The sequence below is a fragment of the Epithele typhae genome (genome assembly GCF_022376455.1).
Source record: "Epithele typhae strain CBS 203.58 chromosome Unknown BXZ73scaffold_114, whole genome shotgun sequence".
Lineage (NCBI taxonomy): Eukaryota > Fungi > Basidiomycota > Agaricomycetes > Polyporales > Epitheliaceae > Epithele > Epithele typhae.
In genome coordinates, this window is record NW_025954305.1 from 75,885 (window position 1) to 94,325 (window position 18,441).

Sequence of the window (18,441 nt, forward strand, 5' to 3'; positions counted from 1 at the left end):
GTTCTTACTGTGAACAGCCAGCCAGCAACATCTATGTGCGTGACTGCGTTAACCGCAAGACCTCATCCCTTCCGCCGACCGACTCCTCCAATTGCAACCTGACCGGTCTCTGTGATAATCGCGAGGATACCTCAATGTTATGATATCGTAGGCAACCGCTTCCGATCACATGGTATACAGCATACACATCACATACAAACCATAGGGCTCGGTCCCCACGGGCGATAAACAGGAAATAAACAAACACACGAATCATTCGTACTGCTCCGATCCCTCGATACAAGCGTCCAAGAGGCACCCATGGCTGTCGGCCGGGCTGACCTGCATCAGCCGACTGAGTATGGCTTGCAGGACCGCGTCACCCCTGACAAACGAGGCACGTTAGTCGCCAGGGTCAGATCGAATGAGCGAGGATAGGCGGACGCACTGAATGTTCCCGTAGGCAACCTCGACGTGCGATTTAAGGCCACGAACGGAGAGCGGCCAACGGGTGTACGTGTCCCTATCCAAGAGAAACGATATATATGCCTTGCCCTTCACGTTCGGGAAGATGACCGTGGCTGTCGCCTGCAGGTAGTCTTGACCCTGCTCGTCGGACACGATCTCGACCTTGAGTGGGTACTTGATCGCGAGGAAGTTGAGCTGCGAGCGGAATTGCGCGCAACTCGACCAGAAGTCGCCAAGACGCTCAAGAATGCGCTTGAGGTCGAGCTTCTCGTCTGCATCAGCGACGAGGCTCCGCGAGGTCTTAAGCGTCAGCTGGGTGAGCGCGGGGAAGGGGTCTCGGTCCTTGAGCTTAGATCCTTCGGTCCGGTGGACTTCCACGCGCGCTAGGATGGGACGGTGTGCGACGCATGGGACGACGACGCGGAACTTGGAGGCGTAGACGAATTCAGCGACGGTGGGCGTAAGCTTGACGGCGTGCCAGAGGTGCAGGTCCTCCATCGCTTCGAGTTCCGCTGGAGTGGGGGTGAGCATCGCGACGTGACGCTGAGAACCCGGCAAGCGCACCTTTGAGGCGGAAGACTTCGACGCTAGTGCTCTCCTTCTGGAAGTGCGCGATCTGCTTCGCTTGGTTGATCGCAGTGGTCGCGTCTTCTTTCTGAGCGTTGATATCCGCAAGCTTCTCCTCGAGTCGCTCGAGCTTGGCTTTCGCCTCGGAGACGTCGCCCTTGAAGGCTTCGATCTCGTTGCTGTCATGTATATGTTAGCGAGTTTGGTCCAGTGTAAGCGGCGGGAGACTTACTTCTGCTCGGCGATGGAAGCCTTTAACTCGTTGAGATAGTCATTGTCAGAGTTCTCAATCTCGTCAACGTCGGCCTGCTCCTGCTCCAAAAGGCGAGTGACTTCCTCGTACTCCTGGCGGAGAGCCGGGAGGATGTCTTGCGCTTCCTTGATGATGCCTGCGAGGTATGTGGCGTCCTATATATACATCAGCTCTCGAAAAAAATGACAGCAAATGACAGGCCAACTCACCGACTCGAGATTGGAGAAACCCAACGAGGCGCTTTCAGACAACTGTGCAACCCACTGTTGCTTCCAGTCGTACCATTGGGACTTCGCGGTCCCAATGTTATTCGCCTTGATGAGCTTTAGTTGGTGCTGGAAAAAGTTGCAATCAGCGATTCGTTCTCTTCGTAGTATTATATGGCACTCACAATCAGCATCGCCTGCTCGCTCTCGTCCACATTGGCAAACTCCCGGAACAAGCTTGGGGTGTCCTTCAGGGCCTCCTCTTCCGCCTCGCTGTAGATCTTCTTGCACTCTTGGATGTACGCGGTGAGATCCCGCGTAATCGCAGTGTACAGGTCGATCCGAGGCATGTCGACCGCCATTGCGATCGCGAACTCGGCGAGTGGGATCGGGTCTTCCTCCGCCACACTCTCCCCCAGCTCTTCGGCCGCAGAGGACCGCCGGCGTCGACGTGGTCGCAGCTGTCCGGGCCCGACTGTTGAACGACGAGGTCGGGGCATAGTGAGCTCGTCCATGAATCGGATGCCTGTCATTTGGAAGAACTGCTCGATCGAGATGGTAGGCTAGGTGTGCAACTCAGCTAAGTAACCTTTGTATTAGAGGTAGCAGACTCCATACCTCATCATCCTCTTGCATCGGCTCTTCTGCGATACCTTCGCGCCATGCTTGGGACACTCCTGGACCCTCAGGATCTGGAGGTTCTTCCGTATCTACAGCCATGGAGACGTCGATAACCGGTCGGGATGGTGGGGCAATGTGGGTAACAGACTTGCGAGGCGGGCGGACTTGAGCCGGAGAAGCTGCACGTCGTGGCTCTGGCACGGCCTCTGGCTGCGACGGAGGGGCATCAGGAGAGTCAAGTCGTGGATATATCCTGTCAGACGCCGGCGGTTCTGCTTGCGCTTCTGTGGCTCTTGCCTTGCCTTTATCCGGTTGGGGGGCGAGGATGGTAGCTGTCAGCGATTCTTGCTCCTCTTCGATCTGAGAAAGGTCGGGATAAAGCGGGTCGCCAGTATCGACGTGTTCTGGACCGTTACTTGTGCGGCGAGGAGGTAGGCCAAGGCCGGCACCTGAAGGCTGCGCACCGACACTCGCACGAGGGCGATTGAGTCCGGCTCCACCTGACACCTTCTCGGGACCACTGGCACGTTCAGAAATCTGACTTGGTGGCAAGACGCCCGCGCCCAAGCTCTTCCTCTGCGCGAAGTATCCAGATGGACGACGGAGGCTCATACTCGAACGCCTGTTGTTGGAAGGGTCGGCTGCTGACTGGGAGGGTTCTGCAGCGCCATCGAAAGCGGCTGTACGAGAGACATCGAGCCGTCCCACTGAAGGACGTGAGGTGGAGGCCGGGGTTCCTTGGTTCTCGGTGGATGTACGCTTTGGTGACTTCGGGACGGAGGGCAGCGCGAAGGCTGCAGTACCGCGATGTGGGGGTTGAGTGGGTGTTTGACTTCTCGCTGGTGTCTGTGATTTGGCTGGAGACCCTGCTCGAGGGAGAGCGAATGTGAAGGGTTTAGGGGCAGTTGCTGGCCCAGGGGATTTCGAAGGCGAGTGGGGGCGGTCATTGGAAGCTTTCTGCGCGACAGGGGGTGCTGAGAAGACAGAGGGTGGTTGTCCATTCGTAGGTGCGGAGAAGACGTTCGGTGGTGCGCTAAAGACACTAGAGGAAAGAAATGGATTTGACGCGCCGAACACGTTGGATGAGAGGGATGGGTTTGGTGCGCCGAACACACTACCCTTGAGCGGTTCGATGGTGGATGGTTGGGTTTTGGGTGCAGTGGGCGTTGATTCATCGGCACGGGCGGCTGCAGGCAGCCTCACAACGCCGTCTTGCACCTCCGTCATGTCAATGGTCCCAAGACTCACGCGTTGGGTCAAGTTGATGGTGCGGTTGTCCAGATCCGCAGAGGTGTCACCAAAGCTATTTTCGGTACTGAATGTATCATCGCGCAGCTGTTGGCCTCCATCGTCGCTGAAGCTGTCTTCCGCCGGAGCAGAGAATGAGGGTGCTGAAGCGAGTCCAAGTGAAGCGCGGGCTTTCTGGAGACGTGCCACAGCGGATGTCAAGTCCATGTCAACCTCACCGTCTTCATCTTGCCCTTCCTGAGCAAGGGCTTCTTGTGAACCGGGTGAAGGTTGGATGAGCAACGCATCATCGTCTGACTCAGGAGGGGGAGGTTCGTAAGGCTCATTTCCTGCATGTGTCATGGCTCGAAGCTGTAACCAAACGGGGTCCGGTTCCTTGGGCTGTCGCATCGACGGCAGAACGGGTATTGTATACTCCACAGGCCCAACAGAAGACCCTTCAGACATGAACGACGTCCCTTCGTGTGCAGAAGAGGTTGTCAAATCTTCCGCCATAGATTCGCCCTCTTGCACGTCGGGTGGGTCGGAGTCCATAGGTGGCTGGTTCTCGCTTTGGGACTGGGACGCCGTCATAATGGAGGAGCGTCGCCTGCTTGCCCTAGATGCACCATTCGGACCCAATGACAGGGACCTCTTGCGTTCAATATTCCGGGCAATCGCCTCTGTGACTTCCATGTCGGACTCGTCTTCATCCTCTGTGAACTCCTCGTCTTCCACGGTGGTATCTTCAACCAACGGGCTACTTGGGGGCAAGAAGTCTTGAGGGAGAGGCACAGTGTCGTCCATGTCCATATCCATCGACTGCTCTCCGAATTCACTGAACGCCCCCGAGGACCGCCGCCGCATTGAGGATCGTCGGTTGGCCTGACCAGGAACCGCATTCTCATCATTATCTTCACGGGTGATGAACGTAACGGCGGGGGCTTGAGGGCTCGGCGACTCTGCCGGAGGAGAGGATGGGGGGTCACCCTTGTTGCTTTCCGGGTGAAAGAGGCGGACGTGGGTGTGGGCAGCGAAACTGACGCGACGGGAAAGGATGCTTTTCCGTGGACCCCGTCCATGGACTTCTGTGAGATCCATTGTCTGGTCGTCCGCGCCTGCAGACGCAACTGGTTCGGCGGCATCGGAGACTCGACTGTTAGGTAGGTTTATGGAGGCTTTGAGGATACTCTTGCGGGGCACCTAAGAAAGCATAAGCATCGCGCGAAGACTCACCCTCCGGAGGTGTAGGCAGACGCCACGATTCCTACATCCCATCACAGGTCTCAAGAAGCGCAAACATGACGCAAAGATCGCGTATATAACCCTTATCTACTCACCAAAAGTCTCCGTGCTTTCGCCGCCGGACTGACCCGTTCCCCAGGTGCGATACTGTATGCTCGTCTACGGTGGCTGGGTTTCGAGGGGCCGTGTCCAAGAACAGCAAGAGATCGCCGTCGGTGTGGCGAATTCTTCTTCGACGTCTCCACAGGCATGTGAGGCTAACCAGGAGGAGAGTGGGTATCAGGCAAGGCGGGGTGCGGGGAGGAGAGGCGCAAAGTAGGGCAAACCGCTGTGGTGTTGAAGCGCGATCGCGGTCAACGCGTCGACCACGTGACAGACGCGCCCTCGTGGTTGTGGCCCGTCTCGGCATCCGCTCGTCGCGCTCGCTGAATCGATCCCCTCCTGACATTGTTGTCGGTCGCCCTCACCATCGATCCCCACACACCCTACCGTTCTGCGCAACTTCATCGTACTACTGTGCAGCGCCTTCTTTGAATCCCTTCAACATGGCCAGCAAGCCCAAGGCCACCCGCTCGACCACCCGTGCCAAGGCTACTGTCAATCCCGATCCTCCAGCACAGGCCCGAGCCACTCGCGCGGTTTCCAAATCCGCTGCCGCTGCACCTCCAACGCAGACCACGAGAAAAACCTCCTCTCGAAAACCACTGATTAATCGGGATAATTCTCCGGATAAGACACCCGTCCGAAATGCTACCAAGCCAAAGGCGGTGGCGAAACCACTCAGTGCCTCAGAGCCATCACCAGACACAGATCGTGAACCCATCAAGGTGAGATTCACATTTGGATAGTTCCCCTTGAGCATCAAGAATCTGTTCGCTCTCATAAATCCACCAACACCGTGATATACCTTGAATCAGGGATCTTGTGCTGGATACCCTTCCACTAACGAAATCATATCGGGGACCTATGTTTGTGTACCTTCCTAACTGACCCCGGCTTGAATAGGCATTCCTGAGAATTCGACCACGTACAGACGACGCCGAAGCCGGATATGAACCTTACCTTGATCCACTTTCAGACTCTTCCGTGCGCATGACGGATCCGTCCTCGTCTACTGGGCATTCTCGGCTCTCGTCTGTCAACCCAACTTCCATATATCATTTCACGCACGTCTTTCCACCAGAGACTACACAATCGGATTTCTTCAGTCACACAACTCTACCTCTCGTTCGAGATGTCCTGGAGGGCCGGAACGGATTGCTTTTTGCATATGGGGTCACCAACTCCGGAAAGACGCACACAATCCAAGGCGGCGCCGAGCAAGGAAGTGCTGGAATCATTCCTAGAACATTAGACGTTGTCTTCAACAGCATAGACGGTTTGCATGGCGATGGGATGGTAAGGTTCAGCGTATGAACGATCGACCCTTCTAATAACCCTATTTTCAGTACAGGCCAGTACGACTGCAAGGCATTGAGCTTGCATCCGAGTCCGACGAACCATCCACTGTCCGTCTACCGACCAAACCTGGCGCCACGGCACTGGGCGACGTACTTGAGGAGGACTTGCCCGCTTCTGCGTCGTCAAGCACAGATACTGATCCAACAGTACTCACTCTGGATCGCAATTATGAGCACACGATCTGGCTATCGTACGCCGAGGTATACAATGAGAAAGTCTACGATCTGTTCAGCGCTCTTGAGTCTGGCCAGACTCCAAGCACACCACAGGCGTCGTCAGGCATTCCTCGTCCACCTCTTCGTTCCTCAATTTGTCGATGCCGACAAATAAAGCATCACCGCTACTCTTGACGCGGAAGGCTCTGACCGTCAAGCCCAGTCCAGCCGGTGACGGCGACGGCGACTCCACGCCAGGCAAGTACGTCGCGGGTCTCCGTCAAATCCACGTCCGGAGCGCGACAGAGGCGAAGGAGCTGCTGCGCATCGGCCAACTTCATCGTCGAGTGTTCGGGACGCTCGCGAACAGTCAAAGCAGCCGCAGCCACGCTCTCGTCACCATCAAGGTCCTCCGGGTGCACCGCGGGGAGCGCAACGTGCGTGTGATGCACTTTGCACACATGATCCATACTGACATGACACCCGTTCAGGACCCAACGAGCATCCAGACCGCCCGTCTCACGCTGGTCGACCTCGCCGGCTCAGAGCGGACGAAGCACACGCACACCTCCGGCGAACGCCTCCGCGAGGCCGGCAACATCAACAAGTCGCTCATGGTCCTCGGCCAGTGCATGGAGACCCTCCGCGCGAACCAGCGCACGCTCGCCCGCAGCCTGCAGCAGCCCGTCAAGGCCGGCACGCACTCGGACACGCGCGACGTCAAGCGCGGACTCGCGGTCGTCCCCTTCCGGCACAGCAAGCTCACCGAGGTCCTCATGGACTACTTCGTCGGCGACGGCCGCGCGGTCATGATCGTCAACGTGAACCCGTACGACACCGGGTTCGACGAGAACGTGCACGTGATGAAGTTCTCCGCGCTCGCGAGGGAGGTGTCGACGAACCCGGCGGCGGTGGCTGCTCGCACGCTGCCTTCGCCGACGAAGCCGTCGGCGAATGCGCGACAGGCGAGCGGCGCGTATCGGAGGAAGGTCACGTTGTCGTTGGGCGGTCCAGGGAGGAAGGCCAGCGAGGCGCACCTGGAGGTGCTCGAAGGTGTGTGTGAACGGGCTGCCCTCGCGGTGCTCGTGGCTGACGGTGGTGTCCAGAGGATGAAGAGGTGGACGATGGCGATGAGACCAGCGTCGAGGATGACGAGCCCATCAACCCGCTCGTCAACGCCCTCTTCGATGAGGTCGAGGCCCTTCGCATGCAGCTGTACGACGTCAACCTTCGCTGTGCTCTCATCGAGGCCGAGACTCGCGAGGAAGTCATGGTCGAGATGGAGGAGCGCATGCAGAAGATGGAGGACGCCTTCACAAAGCGACTCATGAGAGTGGTGCGTCGATCTTCTGCGTTCCAGACTCGGTCTGCAACGTTGATCCACGTTCACAGATGGAACACAACGACGAGCGTATGGACGCAAAGCTCGACATGATCCAACGGTCACGACTGCTGCACGACGAGCACGGGATGGCGCGTTCGGAAGGGGGCTACTCCGACTCGGTCGCAGACTCAGACGTGGGTCCGCTGCGCATGAGCGACGTCGGAGAGGGCGAGTTCGACGACGTCGCGTCGTCCGTCGCTGGGGTATGTCGACGACTCACTTGTGGCCCCGCGTGCACGTTTAACCCTTCGAAATCCTTCAGCGCGACGCCGACAACGAGAGCGACTCGGACGGGTTCGTCCGTTCGTCCGGCACGCGCAGCCGGACTCCCTCGCCGCTCGCGAAGAAGGGCAAGCCCCGGCCCATGCGCCAGTCCATGCTCAAAGCCGCGGTCCCCCGCGCCCCCTTCCGGAATCCGACACCGGCGTGGACGCGGACGACACCGAGATGCACGACGTTGAAGAGGACGAGCTGCTGTCCGACGACGACCTCGACGACGACGACGACGACGACGAAGAGGTCGGGGTGTCGATCTCCGAGGACCGGCACGGCGACGAGGCGGTGAGCTCTGAGGACGAGGACGAGGACGAGTGGTCCAACTCGGAGGACTCCGAGTCCACCCCGGCGAAGACGGCAAGGGCAAGGCCCCGCAACAACGCCCCTTGCGGCGGCGAGGGCGAAACAGGCCGAGCGCACGACGGCCGGTCGCCGGTCGACACGAGGACCGTCCAAGACCATTAAGGAGCTCGAGGAGGTCCTCGACGGGCTCTCGCTTGACGACTCGACTCTGATTATTCCGAACAAGAAGCACGCGCGGAGGACATCGCGCTCGCCGGCCCGGGGGCGGAGTACGTTCCGAAAAAGGGCGAGGTGGACGGTGGAAAGAAGAAGAAGCGGTGAGTCTTGCGGGTGGGTGTCGAGTACGTGCAACGCTGACGACGTACGATGTATCTGCAGGCAACTCGGCAAGAACAAGCCCGCGACAGAAATTGCTATTGAGGACGTCCCGGTGTCGACTACACAGCAGCTGCGACGGAGCACACGGAGCCACCGGTAGTTGGCCGATCGTGGTGATGTTCTGTTGACATTTCTGCTTGATATAGTGCCTCGTAGTATCCCCTCCATGCTGTATCATAGCATACAAATACTCTGTAAAACGTGATCCTACGTCCTCCACATTTCACTACCAGTAGAATCACTGATCCGGCTCCTCGACAACAGCGAGAGTCCAACCCGTTACAGCACTAATTATGCCGCTACGAACGGAGTCTGTACCCGTCTGCTGAAGACAACCCGGACCTTTGATTGTTGCGTGTATTGCTCACGGCACACGCGTTGCAGGGATGGGGATGAACGAGGCTACGCTCATGTAGTGGGTGGATTTTTGAGAGGTATCGCCTACAATACAATCAAAGCGGGACGAGCAACCAGGCGTTAGCGAGATAGTGTACATGGGCCTACTACGTATCGACACAGAACGGGGGCAAATAATATTAAGGTAAGTACCGTAAATGTCTATGGGCCGAAACAAGGGGGTCGTCACAGGAACGAGCGAGCCAGAAGACGGAGCGCGCACCGTCAACCCCGCGCGCGGCGTCCGTCCCAGCGGAAACGCACGCGCAGCGCGCAGACGGACAGGCCGTGCGCGCTCGACGTCGACACCAACACGTCAAAACCAACGAACGCCGCGACATCAACACGCCGTCCGTCGCCGAACGCAACCGGAGCGGCGGCGCAGCGACGCGAGCGCAATCACCTCAGCCGGAGATTGCGGAGCTGGTTCTGCACGTCGCGGATGTCCTTCCGGTTCCACTCGCCCATCCAGCTCTTCGCGCCCGTCGTCCACCCGTGCGCGCCCGCGCTGCCCGGCCCGCGGTCTGCCATTGCCATCGCGGGCGGGGTCGAGGGCGAGCGTCCGTGCGCGTGCGCGGGGGACGCGGGCGCAGGGCGCGCGACGGGCACGGGGGACCCGACGCCGTGCTTGTAGTGGTCGACGCTCAGGCTGCGGCGCCGCGCCGTCTTGGCGACCGCGTCCGCGGACGGGTGCGAGGGGACGTACGAGTCCGCGCGCTGGGGCGGGGGTGCGGCGCGCTTGGGGCGGGAGGGCTCGGTGGGGGAGGCGACGGAGTGGGCGTGGCGGTTGCGGGGCATGATGAGCTCGGGGGGCACGTTCTCGCCGAGGGTGCGCTTGAGCTTCGCGAGCCGCTTCCGGCGCGTCTCCGTCGCAGTGGGGTGACGGGGGTGGTGGGGGTCTTGGGGAGGCCGGAGTGGGTGGAGGGGCCGGGGACGGGGAGGGTGGCGCTGCGCAAGGTCGCGCCGGTGTCGGGTGTGGCGGGCTGGAGGCGGGGATCGGATGGGGGAGGGGCACGGCGTTGAGGCGGAGGACGAGCGGGGCGGGGAGGGGGGCGCTCTTGCCCTTGTACTTGGATTTCTCGCGCACGTGGCGGGCGAACGACTGGGGGGTGGGGAGTGAGGGCATGGAGTCGACGGAGGACTGCGAGTCTGTGGACGTGCGGGGAAGGGCGAGGGAGGTGGATGAAGAGCTGGCGTCGAGGAGTAGTTGTAAGAGAACGGCTCTGTCGGTGGCGCGAACCCAAATACGGAGCCCTGACGACGCTTCCTGTCACGTTTGGGCGGAGATGGGAGGGGCTTGGCTGCGGTGTAACCAAACGGGCGGACGTTCCCTTCAAGCAGCAGCGGTGTTGCGCCCAAGACCGCCCCCAGTTTGCGGGTAGAGCGGATGAGGCGCGCGCGCTGGCGGCCGTCAAGCGTGTTCGAGGTCGGTGGTAGCACCGCGACGTAGCTAGTGGTGACTGTGTTCATGTTGCGGGCGCCGTGTGGAGGATACGTAGGAAGGCGCTGGTGAAAGAACAAGCGCAATGAGGGGAATGAAGGAGTGCCAGACGGAAGGACGTACACAGTACGCAAGAAGGAGCGGAGAGTCAGGATGCCGCGGTGGGCCCGGAGTGAAGATATAGAAGGCGGACAAAAGAACGGAGGAACAACGGCGAGGACGGCGAGGGAAGGCGGGTAGTTATTGTGGCCTCGGAGGTTCGCGCCCGCATCTCATCAACACAACAACTGCTCCCATTCCCGGCTCGTCGCCCTCGCGACATCATGTTCCGCAGCGCCATGTCTTGCCGAGCCCCGGTCCACGGTCAGTCCCAGTATTGCCTCGCCCGCCTGCTTCGCCGGTCTCGCTCGGTCTCGATGTCCCGCTTCCCGCCGGTTGCGCACCTGGGCGGCGGGTAATGAGTTCAGGTTAGTGGTGGGAGAGGGAGAAGCTGGCGCGAGCTTGCCGATGTCAATCTCGCGATTAACCCCGCAGGCTTACTGCGCCTTACATGCGATTAATTGTCGCTTGAATGCCGGCGAGTGGTAAACGCGCTATCGGCGGAGTGCACCCCGTCGCCCATTGTTCTCTGTTTGTCCGCCTTGTTTGCCTCCTGGCCTCCTGACTCCCTCTGCACCCCCACAGCGTTGTTCTCTGCCCGCCCTTAAGCCCAAGCCGTCCTCGCCGCGGTCCTGCGCTGCTGCCTCGCTGCCTCGCTGCACTTTTCAACTCGCGCGCCCCGAAATCTGGCGTGAGAGATGGCTGTGCGGGTGCAATCATGCTTCACCAGGCTGAGCGCGGAGTGATGCGACCCTCGGGTAGCAAACCCTCACCTTGACACGTATGTACGGTACGCACATAAAACCCACACGGCAGTGTACTGCAGAGCCTCCAAACGCAGCTCTGCGCGGATCGTCAACGTCCCAGGCGCTTTCGGTCCCGAGAGCAGCGGGACACGTCCGTCTAGACCACTTGCCGCGCATCGCGTCTCAGAAAACCTCGGTCCGTCCATGACCGTTTTACTGAAATGACTGCTGATGTGGTCAAATGGAGTTGTTGTCGGCCAAGGCGACGTATGAGCGCTTGTTTCAGCTGAACGTCGTGAACGTCTGCTCCCGTCTCAGGTACCCCGCTGTGAAGGTGTGTGAGCCCAGCTGCAAGCGGCATGGAAGACTCAACATTCATATCTGGACGTAAATATCGGACGGCAAACTCGTGAAGCACCGCTTCAACAAACTGCCACGGACGCAGACCCGTCGGGTCGTCGCCGCACGTTTGCAGTCGCTCCCGCTCCTTAGCGGCCTGTGCATGCGGCTCACCGAGGATCAGCCCTTGACGCCTGTCAGAATTCCCCGCGATGAGTTCGTCGAACGATATCAAGCTCAGAGGAAGGTTCGCAAGTGAACCCGGGACGCCCGAGGCGAACCACGACGCGGCGGCCTTGCTGGGTCATCCCCGGGCGATCAGAGCTACTCAGTAGCTGGCGACGGCTCGGGGTTCATCACGGAGCATCCTTTCCGTCGAAGCCTTGGTGAGGTAGACAGCCTCCCTACGACGAGTGATTGGAATTAATTGGAACCCCACATCACGCGGTCAATTATAAGACGCAGAATTCCTCTTCACTACAGCAGGAGCGTTGCGGAGGGCTCTCTCCGATCTCAGCCCCGTGGCTGCCTCGCGTCAGCAAAACATGCATTCTAGGGCAGACGCAGCCCCGCGTGTGAAACGGCAGCTTGACGGAAGGACGCTGAGAGGGGGCCTCCGGAACCGAGAGGACGACTGGCAAACTTGCCACCTTTAGTGCTGAGGCGCAGTTGTTGACCAAAGACTCCCTGCTCAGAACCACCCTGATCTGAATGGGAAATTTTTGGAACATCCTCCACAGCCAAGTGGACGTTTCCCGTGAACGTCTCAGTGCATACACTCAAGGCGAACGCGACGCACCTAACAACGACGCCTGCATATTTGCGACGTCACGAATGTGGGCGCAGGCGCGGTCTCCAGACACTGTTTGACACAGGGCACGCAAAGCCTAGTGCCGGCGGTCGCACAGCCGTGTCGAGGGCGTCACGAGCGTAAAACATTTTGATCTAAACAAAATACACCGGATCACGTTCCCAAAGGATAGTGCATGCTTCTGACTTGAGAGTCCATTCCGCAGCCATGCACAGTGTCTTCACTGTCCGCCAGAGAACTGACGGGCGCTGTAACGCAGTGAGCGTAAGAACGGAAGCCACAATCGAAGACACTCACAGGTCGCGCATAGCCGGGTCGCCCATGAGTTCCGACATCGAGGGCATACCACCGCCCGACTGCATGCGGTTCATCTGCGAGACATGTGAGCAGCCGGTCCCCCGTGACGAGCAGAAGCGCGGCGAGACGGGACGGGCCGAGACGCACCATGTTCGCGACCGTGGGGTTCTGCATCATCCGCTCCAGCCCGCCGTTGGCCATCATCTGCTGGGCCATCGACATCATCTGCGGGTTCCCGAGGATGGACGAGAGGTCGGGCATGCCGCCTGCCCCGCCACCCGCCGCCCCACCGCCCATGCCCATGCTGCTGAGCATTTCGGCCATACCGCCCATGTCCGGCATCCCGCCTGCGCCCGCATCTGCGCCCGCACCGCGCGTCCCCGCCGCCGCCTCGAGCGGGGGCATCTCGTCGTCGTCGGGGACGATTCGCGCCTGGGCGTTGGCGAGGCCGACCTTGAGCGAGGAGTTGGACGGCTCGATGTCAAGGCCGCGCTGGAACGCGGCCCGGCCGCCTTGAAGTCCCCGAGGGAGTAGTGCGCGTGCCTGCGAGAGGGGAGGACGAAACGCGAGGCGGGCCGCTCAGCCGAAATCCACGGACCGAGACGAAAAGCACGCACCCGAGGCGGTGGTAGGCCTTGACGAACGACGGGTCGGCGTCGATGGCGCTCTCCGCGTCGGCGACGGCGTCGGCGTGGTCGCCCTTGCTCGAGTGCGCCGCGGCGCGGTTCGAGAAGTAGACCGGGTTCGTGGGATCGAGCGCGATCGCGTCCGTGTACGAGCGCACGGCGTCGTCGTACTTCTTCGCGGACATTTGCGCGTTCCCCGCCGCCTTGAGCTTCTCCGCCTCCGCCTTGGCCGCACCTGTCGGCGGCGTTGGGGTGCTAGAGGACGCGCCGGCGGAGGAGGGACCGGGTGCGGAGGGGCCCGCGAGCTTGTCTTTGGTCTTGAGGAAGACGTCGAAGATGGAGAGCAGGTTCGCGGGCTTGACGGAGAGGCGGTCGACTTGCGCCTGGTCGGCGGGGTCGACGCCAAAGGCTTCGCCGATGCACTGGACTGCGAGGCGCGGGGGCGAGGCCGCGGGGGCGAACGAGGTAGAGATTGAACGGGTTAAGCGGGAGATGGGGGCGCGCAAGCCGGAGAGCGGGACGCACTGGCTACCTCCAAGCTCTCCTTGTCATCCTGCTTCACCGTGCCGTCGTCGATGGACTGGTTGAGGAAATCGATGACCGAGAGCACGAGGCGCTGCTTGTTGGACATGGTGGAATGCGGAAACAGGACTTGGGCTGCACGCACGCACACGCACGCCGCCTCACCAGGGCGCCGCCGCGGGCGGGGAGCGCAGGGGAGGCGCCGGCCAACACCGCAAACAGGCTGCCCGCAATCTGCGCGGTGGCATGCGCGGCGGGCGCCAGACGCCTTCAGTGGTTCACCTCGACGTCCGAGTCTCTATCTCGCGTCACCTCCGCTCTGCTGCCATGTCCCACTTCTGCTGCATCTCCGGCGAGCCACCACAGGACCCCGTCATCTCCGTCAAGTCCGGCCACTTGTACGAGCGGCGGCTGATTGTCAAGTACATCAACGAGAATGGGACGGACCCAATCACGGGGGACAAGCTGGAGGAGTCGGACCTCATCACGGTCAAAGCTAGTGCGTACACAGCGGTCCTTGTTGTATGCGCGTGTGGTGACCATGCATCCGTACCTACGCAGACCCAAAAGCCGCACCCCCGCGGCCCCCAAATGCGACCTCCATCCCCGCGCTCCTCCAGATGCTCCAAAACGAGTGGGACGCGGCCATGCTGGAGACTTTCGCTCTGCGCCAGCAGTACAACTCCCTCCGACAGGAGCTGAGCTATGCCCTGTATGCACAGGACGCGGCGCAACGCGTCGTGGCGCGTCTCATCAAGGAGCGCGACGCAGCACGAGAGTGAGTCTGCCACCTACGCGTATGTTGCGCTAGATTCTCACGACTTGTCCCCAGAGCGCTTGGTAGTGTCGCTGCTACCATGAATGTGGAGGCCCCCTCAGCGGGTGGAGACGTTGAGATGGGTGACGGTGCCCAGGAGGCTGGAGGCCTGCCTGCAGAGACCCTAAAGATTATCGACGAGACGCACCAGGCGCTTTCGGCGACGCGCAAAAAGCGCAAAGTTCCTGCTGGGTACGCTACTCCTGCCGCTGTCAAGGGGTACGCCGCGAAGCACACTATCCCCACCCTCCACTCCCCCTCCCCCTCTGGTATTACCTCAATCGCCCTCTCGACCACGAACCCGTCCCAGTTCCTTACTGGCGGCAACGACAAAATCGTCCAGCTGTACGACAGGGACACGGATAAGGTCCTCGCTTCGCTCAAGGGTCACACCAAGAAGGTCACGCACGTCGCGCTACGTGAACGCGAAGGCGAGCCCACTTTCGTGCTTTCCGCCAGTGCGGACAAGATCGCAAAGGCGTGGGCACACGACGAGGCCTCGGGCGAATACATCCCCAAAGCCACGATCCGCACACACAAGGGCGAGCTCACCGGGCTCGCGGTGCACCCGTCCGGGACTCTCCTCGCGCTCTCCTCGCTCGATCGCACCTGGTCGGTGCACGACCTCGCCGGCTTCGACCAGGTCTACCGCTCGCCCGAGGCCGAGGACCCGTACACGTCGCTCGCGATCCACCCCGACGGCGTGCTCGTTGCCGTCGGCACCCCCGGGGGCACGATCCAGGTGTTCGACGTGCGCACGGGCGCGCTCGCCGCGTCCCTCACGCCCGAGGGCGCCGCGCCGTTCACGGTCGGCTCGGTCTCGTTCTCCGAGAACGGGTACCACCTCGCCGCGCCGGACTCGCTGAGCTCGGTCGCGGTGTGGGACCTGCGGAAGCCGAAGGTGGCGAAGAGCATCGCGCTCGGGGACGCGTTCAAGGTGAACCGGGTCCGGTACGACGTGAGCGCCAACCTGCTCGCCGTCGCAGGCGCGGAGGGCCTGCGCGTGTTCGCGCACAAGACGTGGGACGAGCTCGCCCGGTTCGAGGAGGGCGGCGAGGTCGTGGACGTCGCGTTCGGACCGATGGGCAAAGAGATCTGGGGCGTCACCGGCCGCGAAGTGCGCATCTGGGGCGCTGCAGAGTGAGGTGGACGAATGGGTGTGGTGGTGGACTAGCCACGGTTCATGGTGTTGTACTTGCTGTCTGTTTATCATGTCTCTGCTGCAGAATATGATGCGTGCTCGCGTCATCGCCCGCTCGATTGCTTCGTCCTTGGGCACGTTCGTAAACCCGTCCTCTGCCAACCCACGACAGATGGCACAAGGTGCCGAATGAATATTGAACGCCCCAGTTGGAAGAACTGCACCCACGGATGGCTGGACGCAGCTGGCTAAGACTTCCCGAATCGCTCTAGTCGGAAGTGCGGCCCGCCCCACGGCCCGCACTCGGACAACCAGCTTGTCACTCTTGACTGCCTGGTCCCTCCTTTTGGAAAGGCTTGAGCTCGAGGTCAAATGGTCGGGCTTTTACAGGCTTTTACCTGCACAAATCTGGCCAAGTATCCTCGTCTAACCCGCAACATAAGGACCAAACCCTTCTTAGATCGTTGGAGAGTCGGTCGGTTCGGGTGAATTGTGTCATCATGCCCATGCCGCGGGGCCCGCACGTCCTCCTGCTCCCCGAGATCGCCGGGGTCTCAAAATTATGGCGCCACGACCGGGCTGCACGTGCAGACAGGACACGCGTTGTGTTCTCGAGTTGTGTGGCACTCGGTGCATTCGACGGCGTAGCAGTGTGCTATGCGTAAGTATGTACAGGGGCAAACGAACGCGCGCAAGCTCCCGCCGAAGACGCCCCGGCCATGACGTGCGCAGACGCGTGCCTGGCGCGAGCGAGCGAGCCTCTCCCCGCGCTCCGAGGCTCCGAGCGGCGCACGCATGCCGCGTCGCCGCTATCATCCGCGCACCGAAAGCGACCCATGGCCCACACGCCAAGGCCTCCTGGATCCGACTCGACAGCACGGCGCCGAGTCTGAGTCTCGGGGATGAATCAATGATATGTAAGACACACAGCTCGGCCGCGTGGGTCCCCTCCCGCTGCCGTTTGTCCCCGTCCTCGACATCCGCCTTCGCCTGCCACCCGCGGCGCACCACTTCGAAGGACGCCTTCGGTAGTCGCCTTCCCCTCGCTTGCAGGGCACATCGCGACCCCCCTCCCTCCCTCCCTCCTCCACGGTTTTCCCTGATCCCCATCTCCCTCCTTCTTCCGGGCCCCAGTTACTGTGCAAGATGCGCTCCCCCTCCCTCCCCGGACCTGCTATGGCAACGGTGCAGACATGGATGAGCGCGGCGCTCGTGCTCGCGGCATGCGTGGAGCAAGCGCAAGGCGCGTACATGCCCGTGCCGTGGGTGTTCACCGACCCGAAGAACGACCCGTACAACCCGCTGCGGTACATCGTGAGCAACACGCTCACCGCGATCGCGATATGTGAGTCCGTTCGTTCCGTGCTTGGCTCTGTATGCGACAGAGTGGGGAACGACGACGGTTGCCTTTCTCGGGCTGCGGTGCGGCCTGTGGCGCAGAAAGGAGCTTGTCAGGACGGCTGTGGGCAGAATCTATTCATAATGACCGGAGAGATGAGAAGCGAGGCGGGGAAGCGCAGGGAAGCACCGCAGGCTGGGAGGATTGTGCTTCGGCTGGCGAAGCAGCTGCGGTCTTAGTACGGTCAAGCCGATGATTGTCGTGGGACGTGTGCATGGGAGCGCCTCCACTACAATTCCTTGTGGCGTGGACAATTTCGAATGATTTATGGAGGACACTGAGCAAGTATGCAGTAGGACGATCGGCTGAACTCTGTTCTGACTCCTCCAGCGCTCGTCCTCGCCGTCGCGCTCGCGCAATCATGGCTCATGTTCAAGTACGGCGGTCGGTGCATGCTGTCGATGTTGATCGGTGAATTCGGTGAGTGAATGTGTGCCTCGGCGCGATCGAGACGAGGAGGCTGACGCAGGTGGCGGCGCAGCTTGGGTAGTCGGCTTTGGGGTGCGTATCGGACTGCACTCCGATCCGGACAGCACAGGCAAATACATCGCGTACTATCTGTTTATTGTGCTTTCGGTAAGCAAAAAATCACCTCTAACCCGTGTACAAGGCTGAGGAATGTTGCTGCTAGCCATGCGCATTCATCGCGTCCGAGTACATGCTTATGGGGCGCCTGCGAGGTACATCAGTTCGGACAAGCACCTCCTCATCTCGCCGGAGCGAATCACGGTCGTGTTCGTCGTGTCCGACATCTCTACGTTCCTCGTCCAGGCTGCTGGAGCGGGACTGTCAATCTCTAAGGACCAGAAGCTGTCCAAGACAGGAGAACATGTGAGCACCCTGGTAGTCTTCGCGTTCGAGAGTGCGAGGAGTACCCTATGCGTTCAGATATTCTTGGCGGGTCTGGTGCTGCAGCTGGCGTCGTTCTTCCTCTTCATGCTCGTCGTGCTGCGGTTCCTTTGCCGGGTCAGGAAAATGGAGCCGAGCACATGGGCAATGGACGCGGCGCTGCCCTGGCACCGCGATTGGCGAACGCTGGCCGGTGTACTGATCGTGAGCTCGGTCGGGATCTTGGTGCGTTCCGCCGTTGCTCGCGCCTCGACATGTCTGACGGGCTCGCACAGGTCCGTTGTGTGTACCGTGTGAGCGAGCTCTCGCAGGGGTACCACGGGCACCTGGCGACAACGGAGGTGTTCTTCTACGCCCTGGACTCGCTGCCGCTCTTTGTAGCAATCGCGGTTTATGTGCCATTCTGGCCGGCACGGATGATCCGGACCATCGACG

The 18,441-nt window shown here is 60.9% G+C and overlaps 6 protein-coding genes across 6 annotated transcripts; 3 read left to right on the forward strand and 3 right to left on the reverse strand.

Moving 5' to 3' along the window:
* Nucleotides 1-252: 252 nt before the first annotated feature.
* On the reverse strand, nt 253-4,817 carry BXZ73DRAFT_93227 (Spc7 kinetochore protein-domain-containing protein; the record flags this gene model as incomplete). Its single annotated transcript, XM_048026610.1, has 16 exons — nt 253-364; nt 428-959; nt 1,012-1,193; nt 1,247-1,422; nt 1,477-1,602; nt 1,659-2,036; nt 2,092-2,543; nt 2,571-2,716; nt 2,744-2,888; nt 2,928-3,051; nt 3,079-3,136; nt 3,161-3,312; nt 3,343-3,485; nt 3,525-3,723; nt 3,745-4,524; nt 4,662-4,817. 16 exons carry the CDS (start codon nt 4,815-4,817, stop codon nt 253-255), a joined length of 3,861 nt encoding a protein of 1,286 aa, XP_047871768.1.
* Nucleotides 4,818-5,111: 294 nt separating this feature from the next.
* On the forward strand, nt 5,112-8,466 carry BXZ73DRAFT_93228 (kinesin-domain-containing protein; the record flags this gene model as incomplete). The annotated part of the gene is made up of 10 exons (XM_048026611.1): nt 5,112-5,393; nt 5,572-5,964; nt 6,015-6,315; nt 6,360-6,619; nt 6,674-7,235; nt 7,289-7,566; nt 7,647-7,769; nt 7,829-7,957; nt 8,014-8,277; nt 8,386-8,466. 10 exons carry the CDS (start codon nt 5,112-5,114, stop codon nt 8,464-8,466), a joined length of 2,673 nt encoding a protein of 890 aa, XP_047871769.1.
* An 852-nt stretch (nt 8,467-9,318) lies between these two features.
* On the reverse strand, nt 9,319-10,389 carry BXZ73DRAFT_93229 (uncharacterized protein; the record flags this gene model as incomplete). Its single annotated transcript, XM_048026612.1, has 3 exons — nt 9,319-9,867; nt 9,935-10,109; nt 10,139-10,389. The coding sequence occupies 3 exons, from the start codon at nt 10,387-10,389 to the stop codon at nt 9,319-9,321; spliced, it is 975 nt and encodes a 324-aa protein (XP_047871770.1).
* Nucleotides 10,390-12,575: 2,186 nt separating this feature from the next.
* BXZ73DRAFT_107545 (TPR-like protein) lies at nt 12,576-13,909 on the reverse strand (the record flags this gene model as incomplete). The annotated part of the gene is made up of 5 exons (XM_048016937.1): nt 12,576-12,603; nt 12,653-12,726; nt 12,800-13,195; nt 13,251-13,705; nt 13,804-13,909. The coding sequence occupies 5 exons, from the start codon at nt 13,907-13,909 to the stop codon at nt 12,576-12,578; spliced, it is 1,059 nt and encodes a 352-aa protein (XP_047871771.1).
* A 218-nt stretch (nt 13,910-14,127) lies between these two features.
* Nucleotides 14,128-15,761, forward strand: BXZ73DRAFT_107546 (nuclear matrix protein NMP200; the record flags this gene model as incomplete). Its single annotated transcript, XM_048016938.1, has 3 exons — nt 14,128-14,299; nt 14,362-14,578; nt 14,633-15,761. The coding sequence occupies 3 exons, from the start codon at nt 14,128-14,130 to the stop codon at nt 15,759-15,761; spliced, it is 1,518 nt and encodes a 505-aa protein (XP_047871772.1).
* Nucleotides 15,762-16,934: 1,173 nt separating this feature from the next.
* Nucleotides 16,935-18,395, forward strand: BXZ73DRAFT_107547 (RTA1-like protein; the record flags this gene model as incomplete). The annotated part of the gene is made up of 6 exons (XM_048016939.1): nt 16,935-17,103; nt 17,488-17,577; nt 17,639-17,733; nt 17,789-17,811; nt 17,847-18,231; nt 18,282-18,395. Coding segments are annotated over 6 exons (876 nt in total), but the record flags the coding sequence as incomplete, so codon positions are not given.
* Nucleotides 18,396-18,441: the final 46 nt, after the last annotated feature.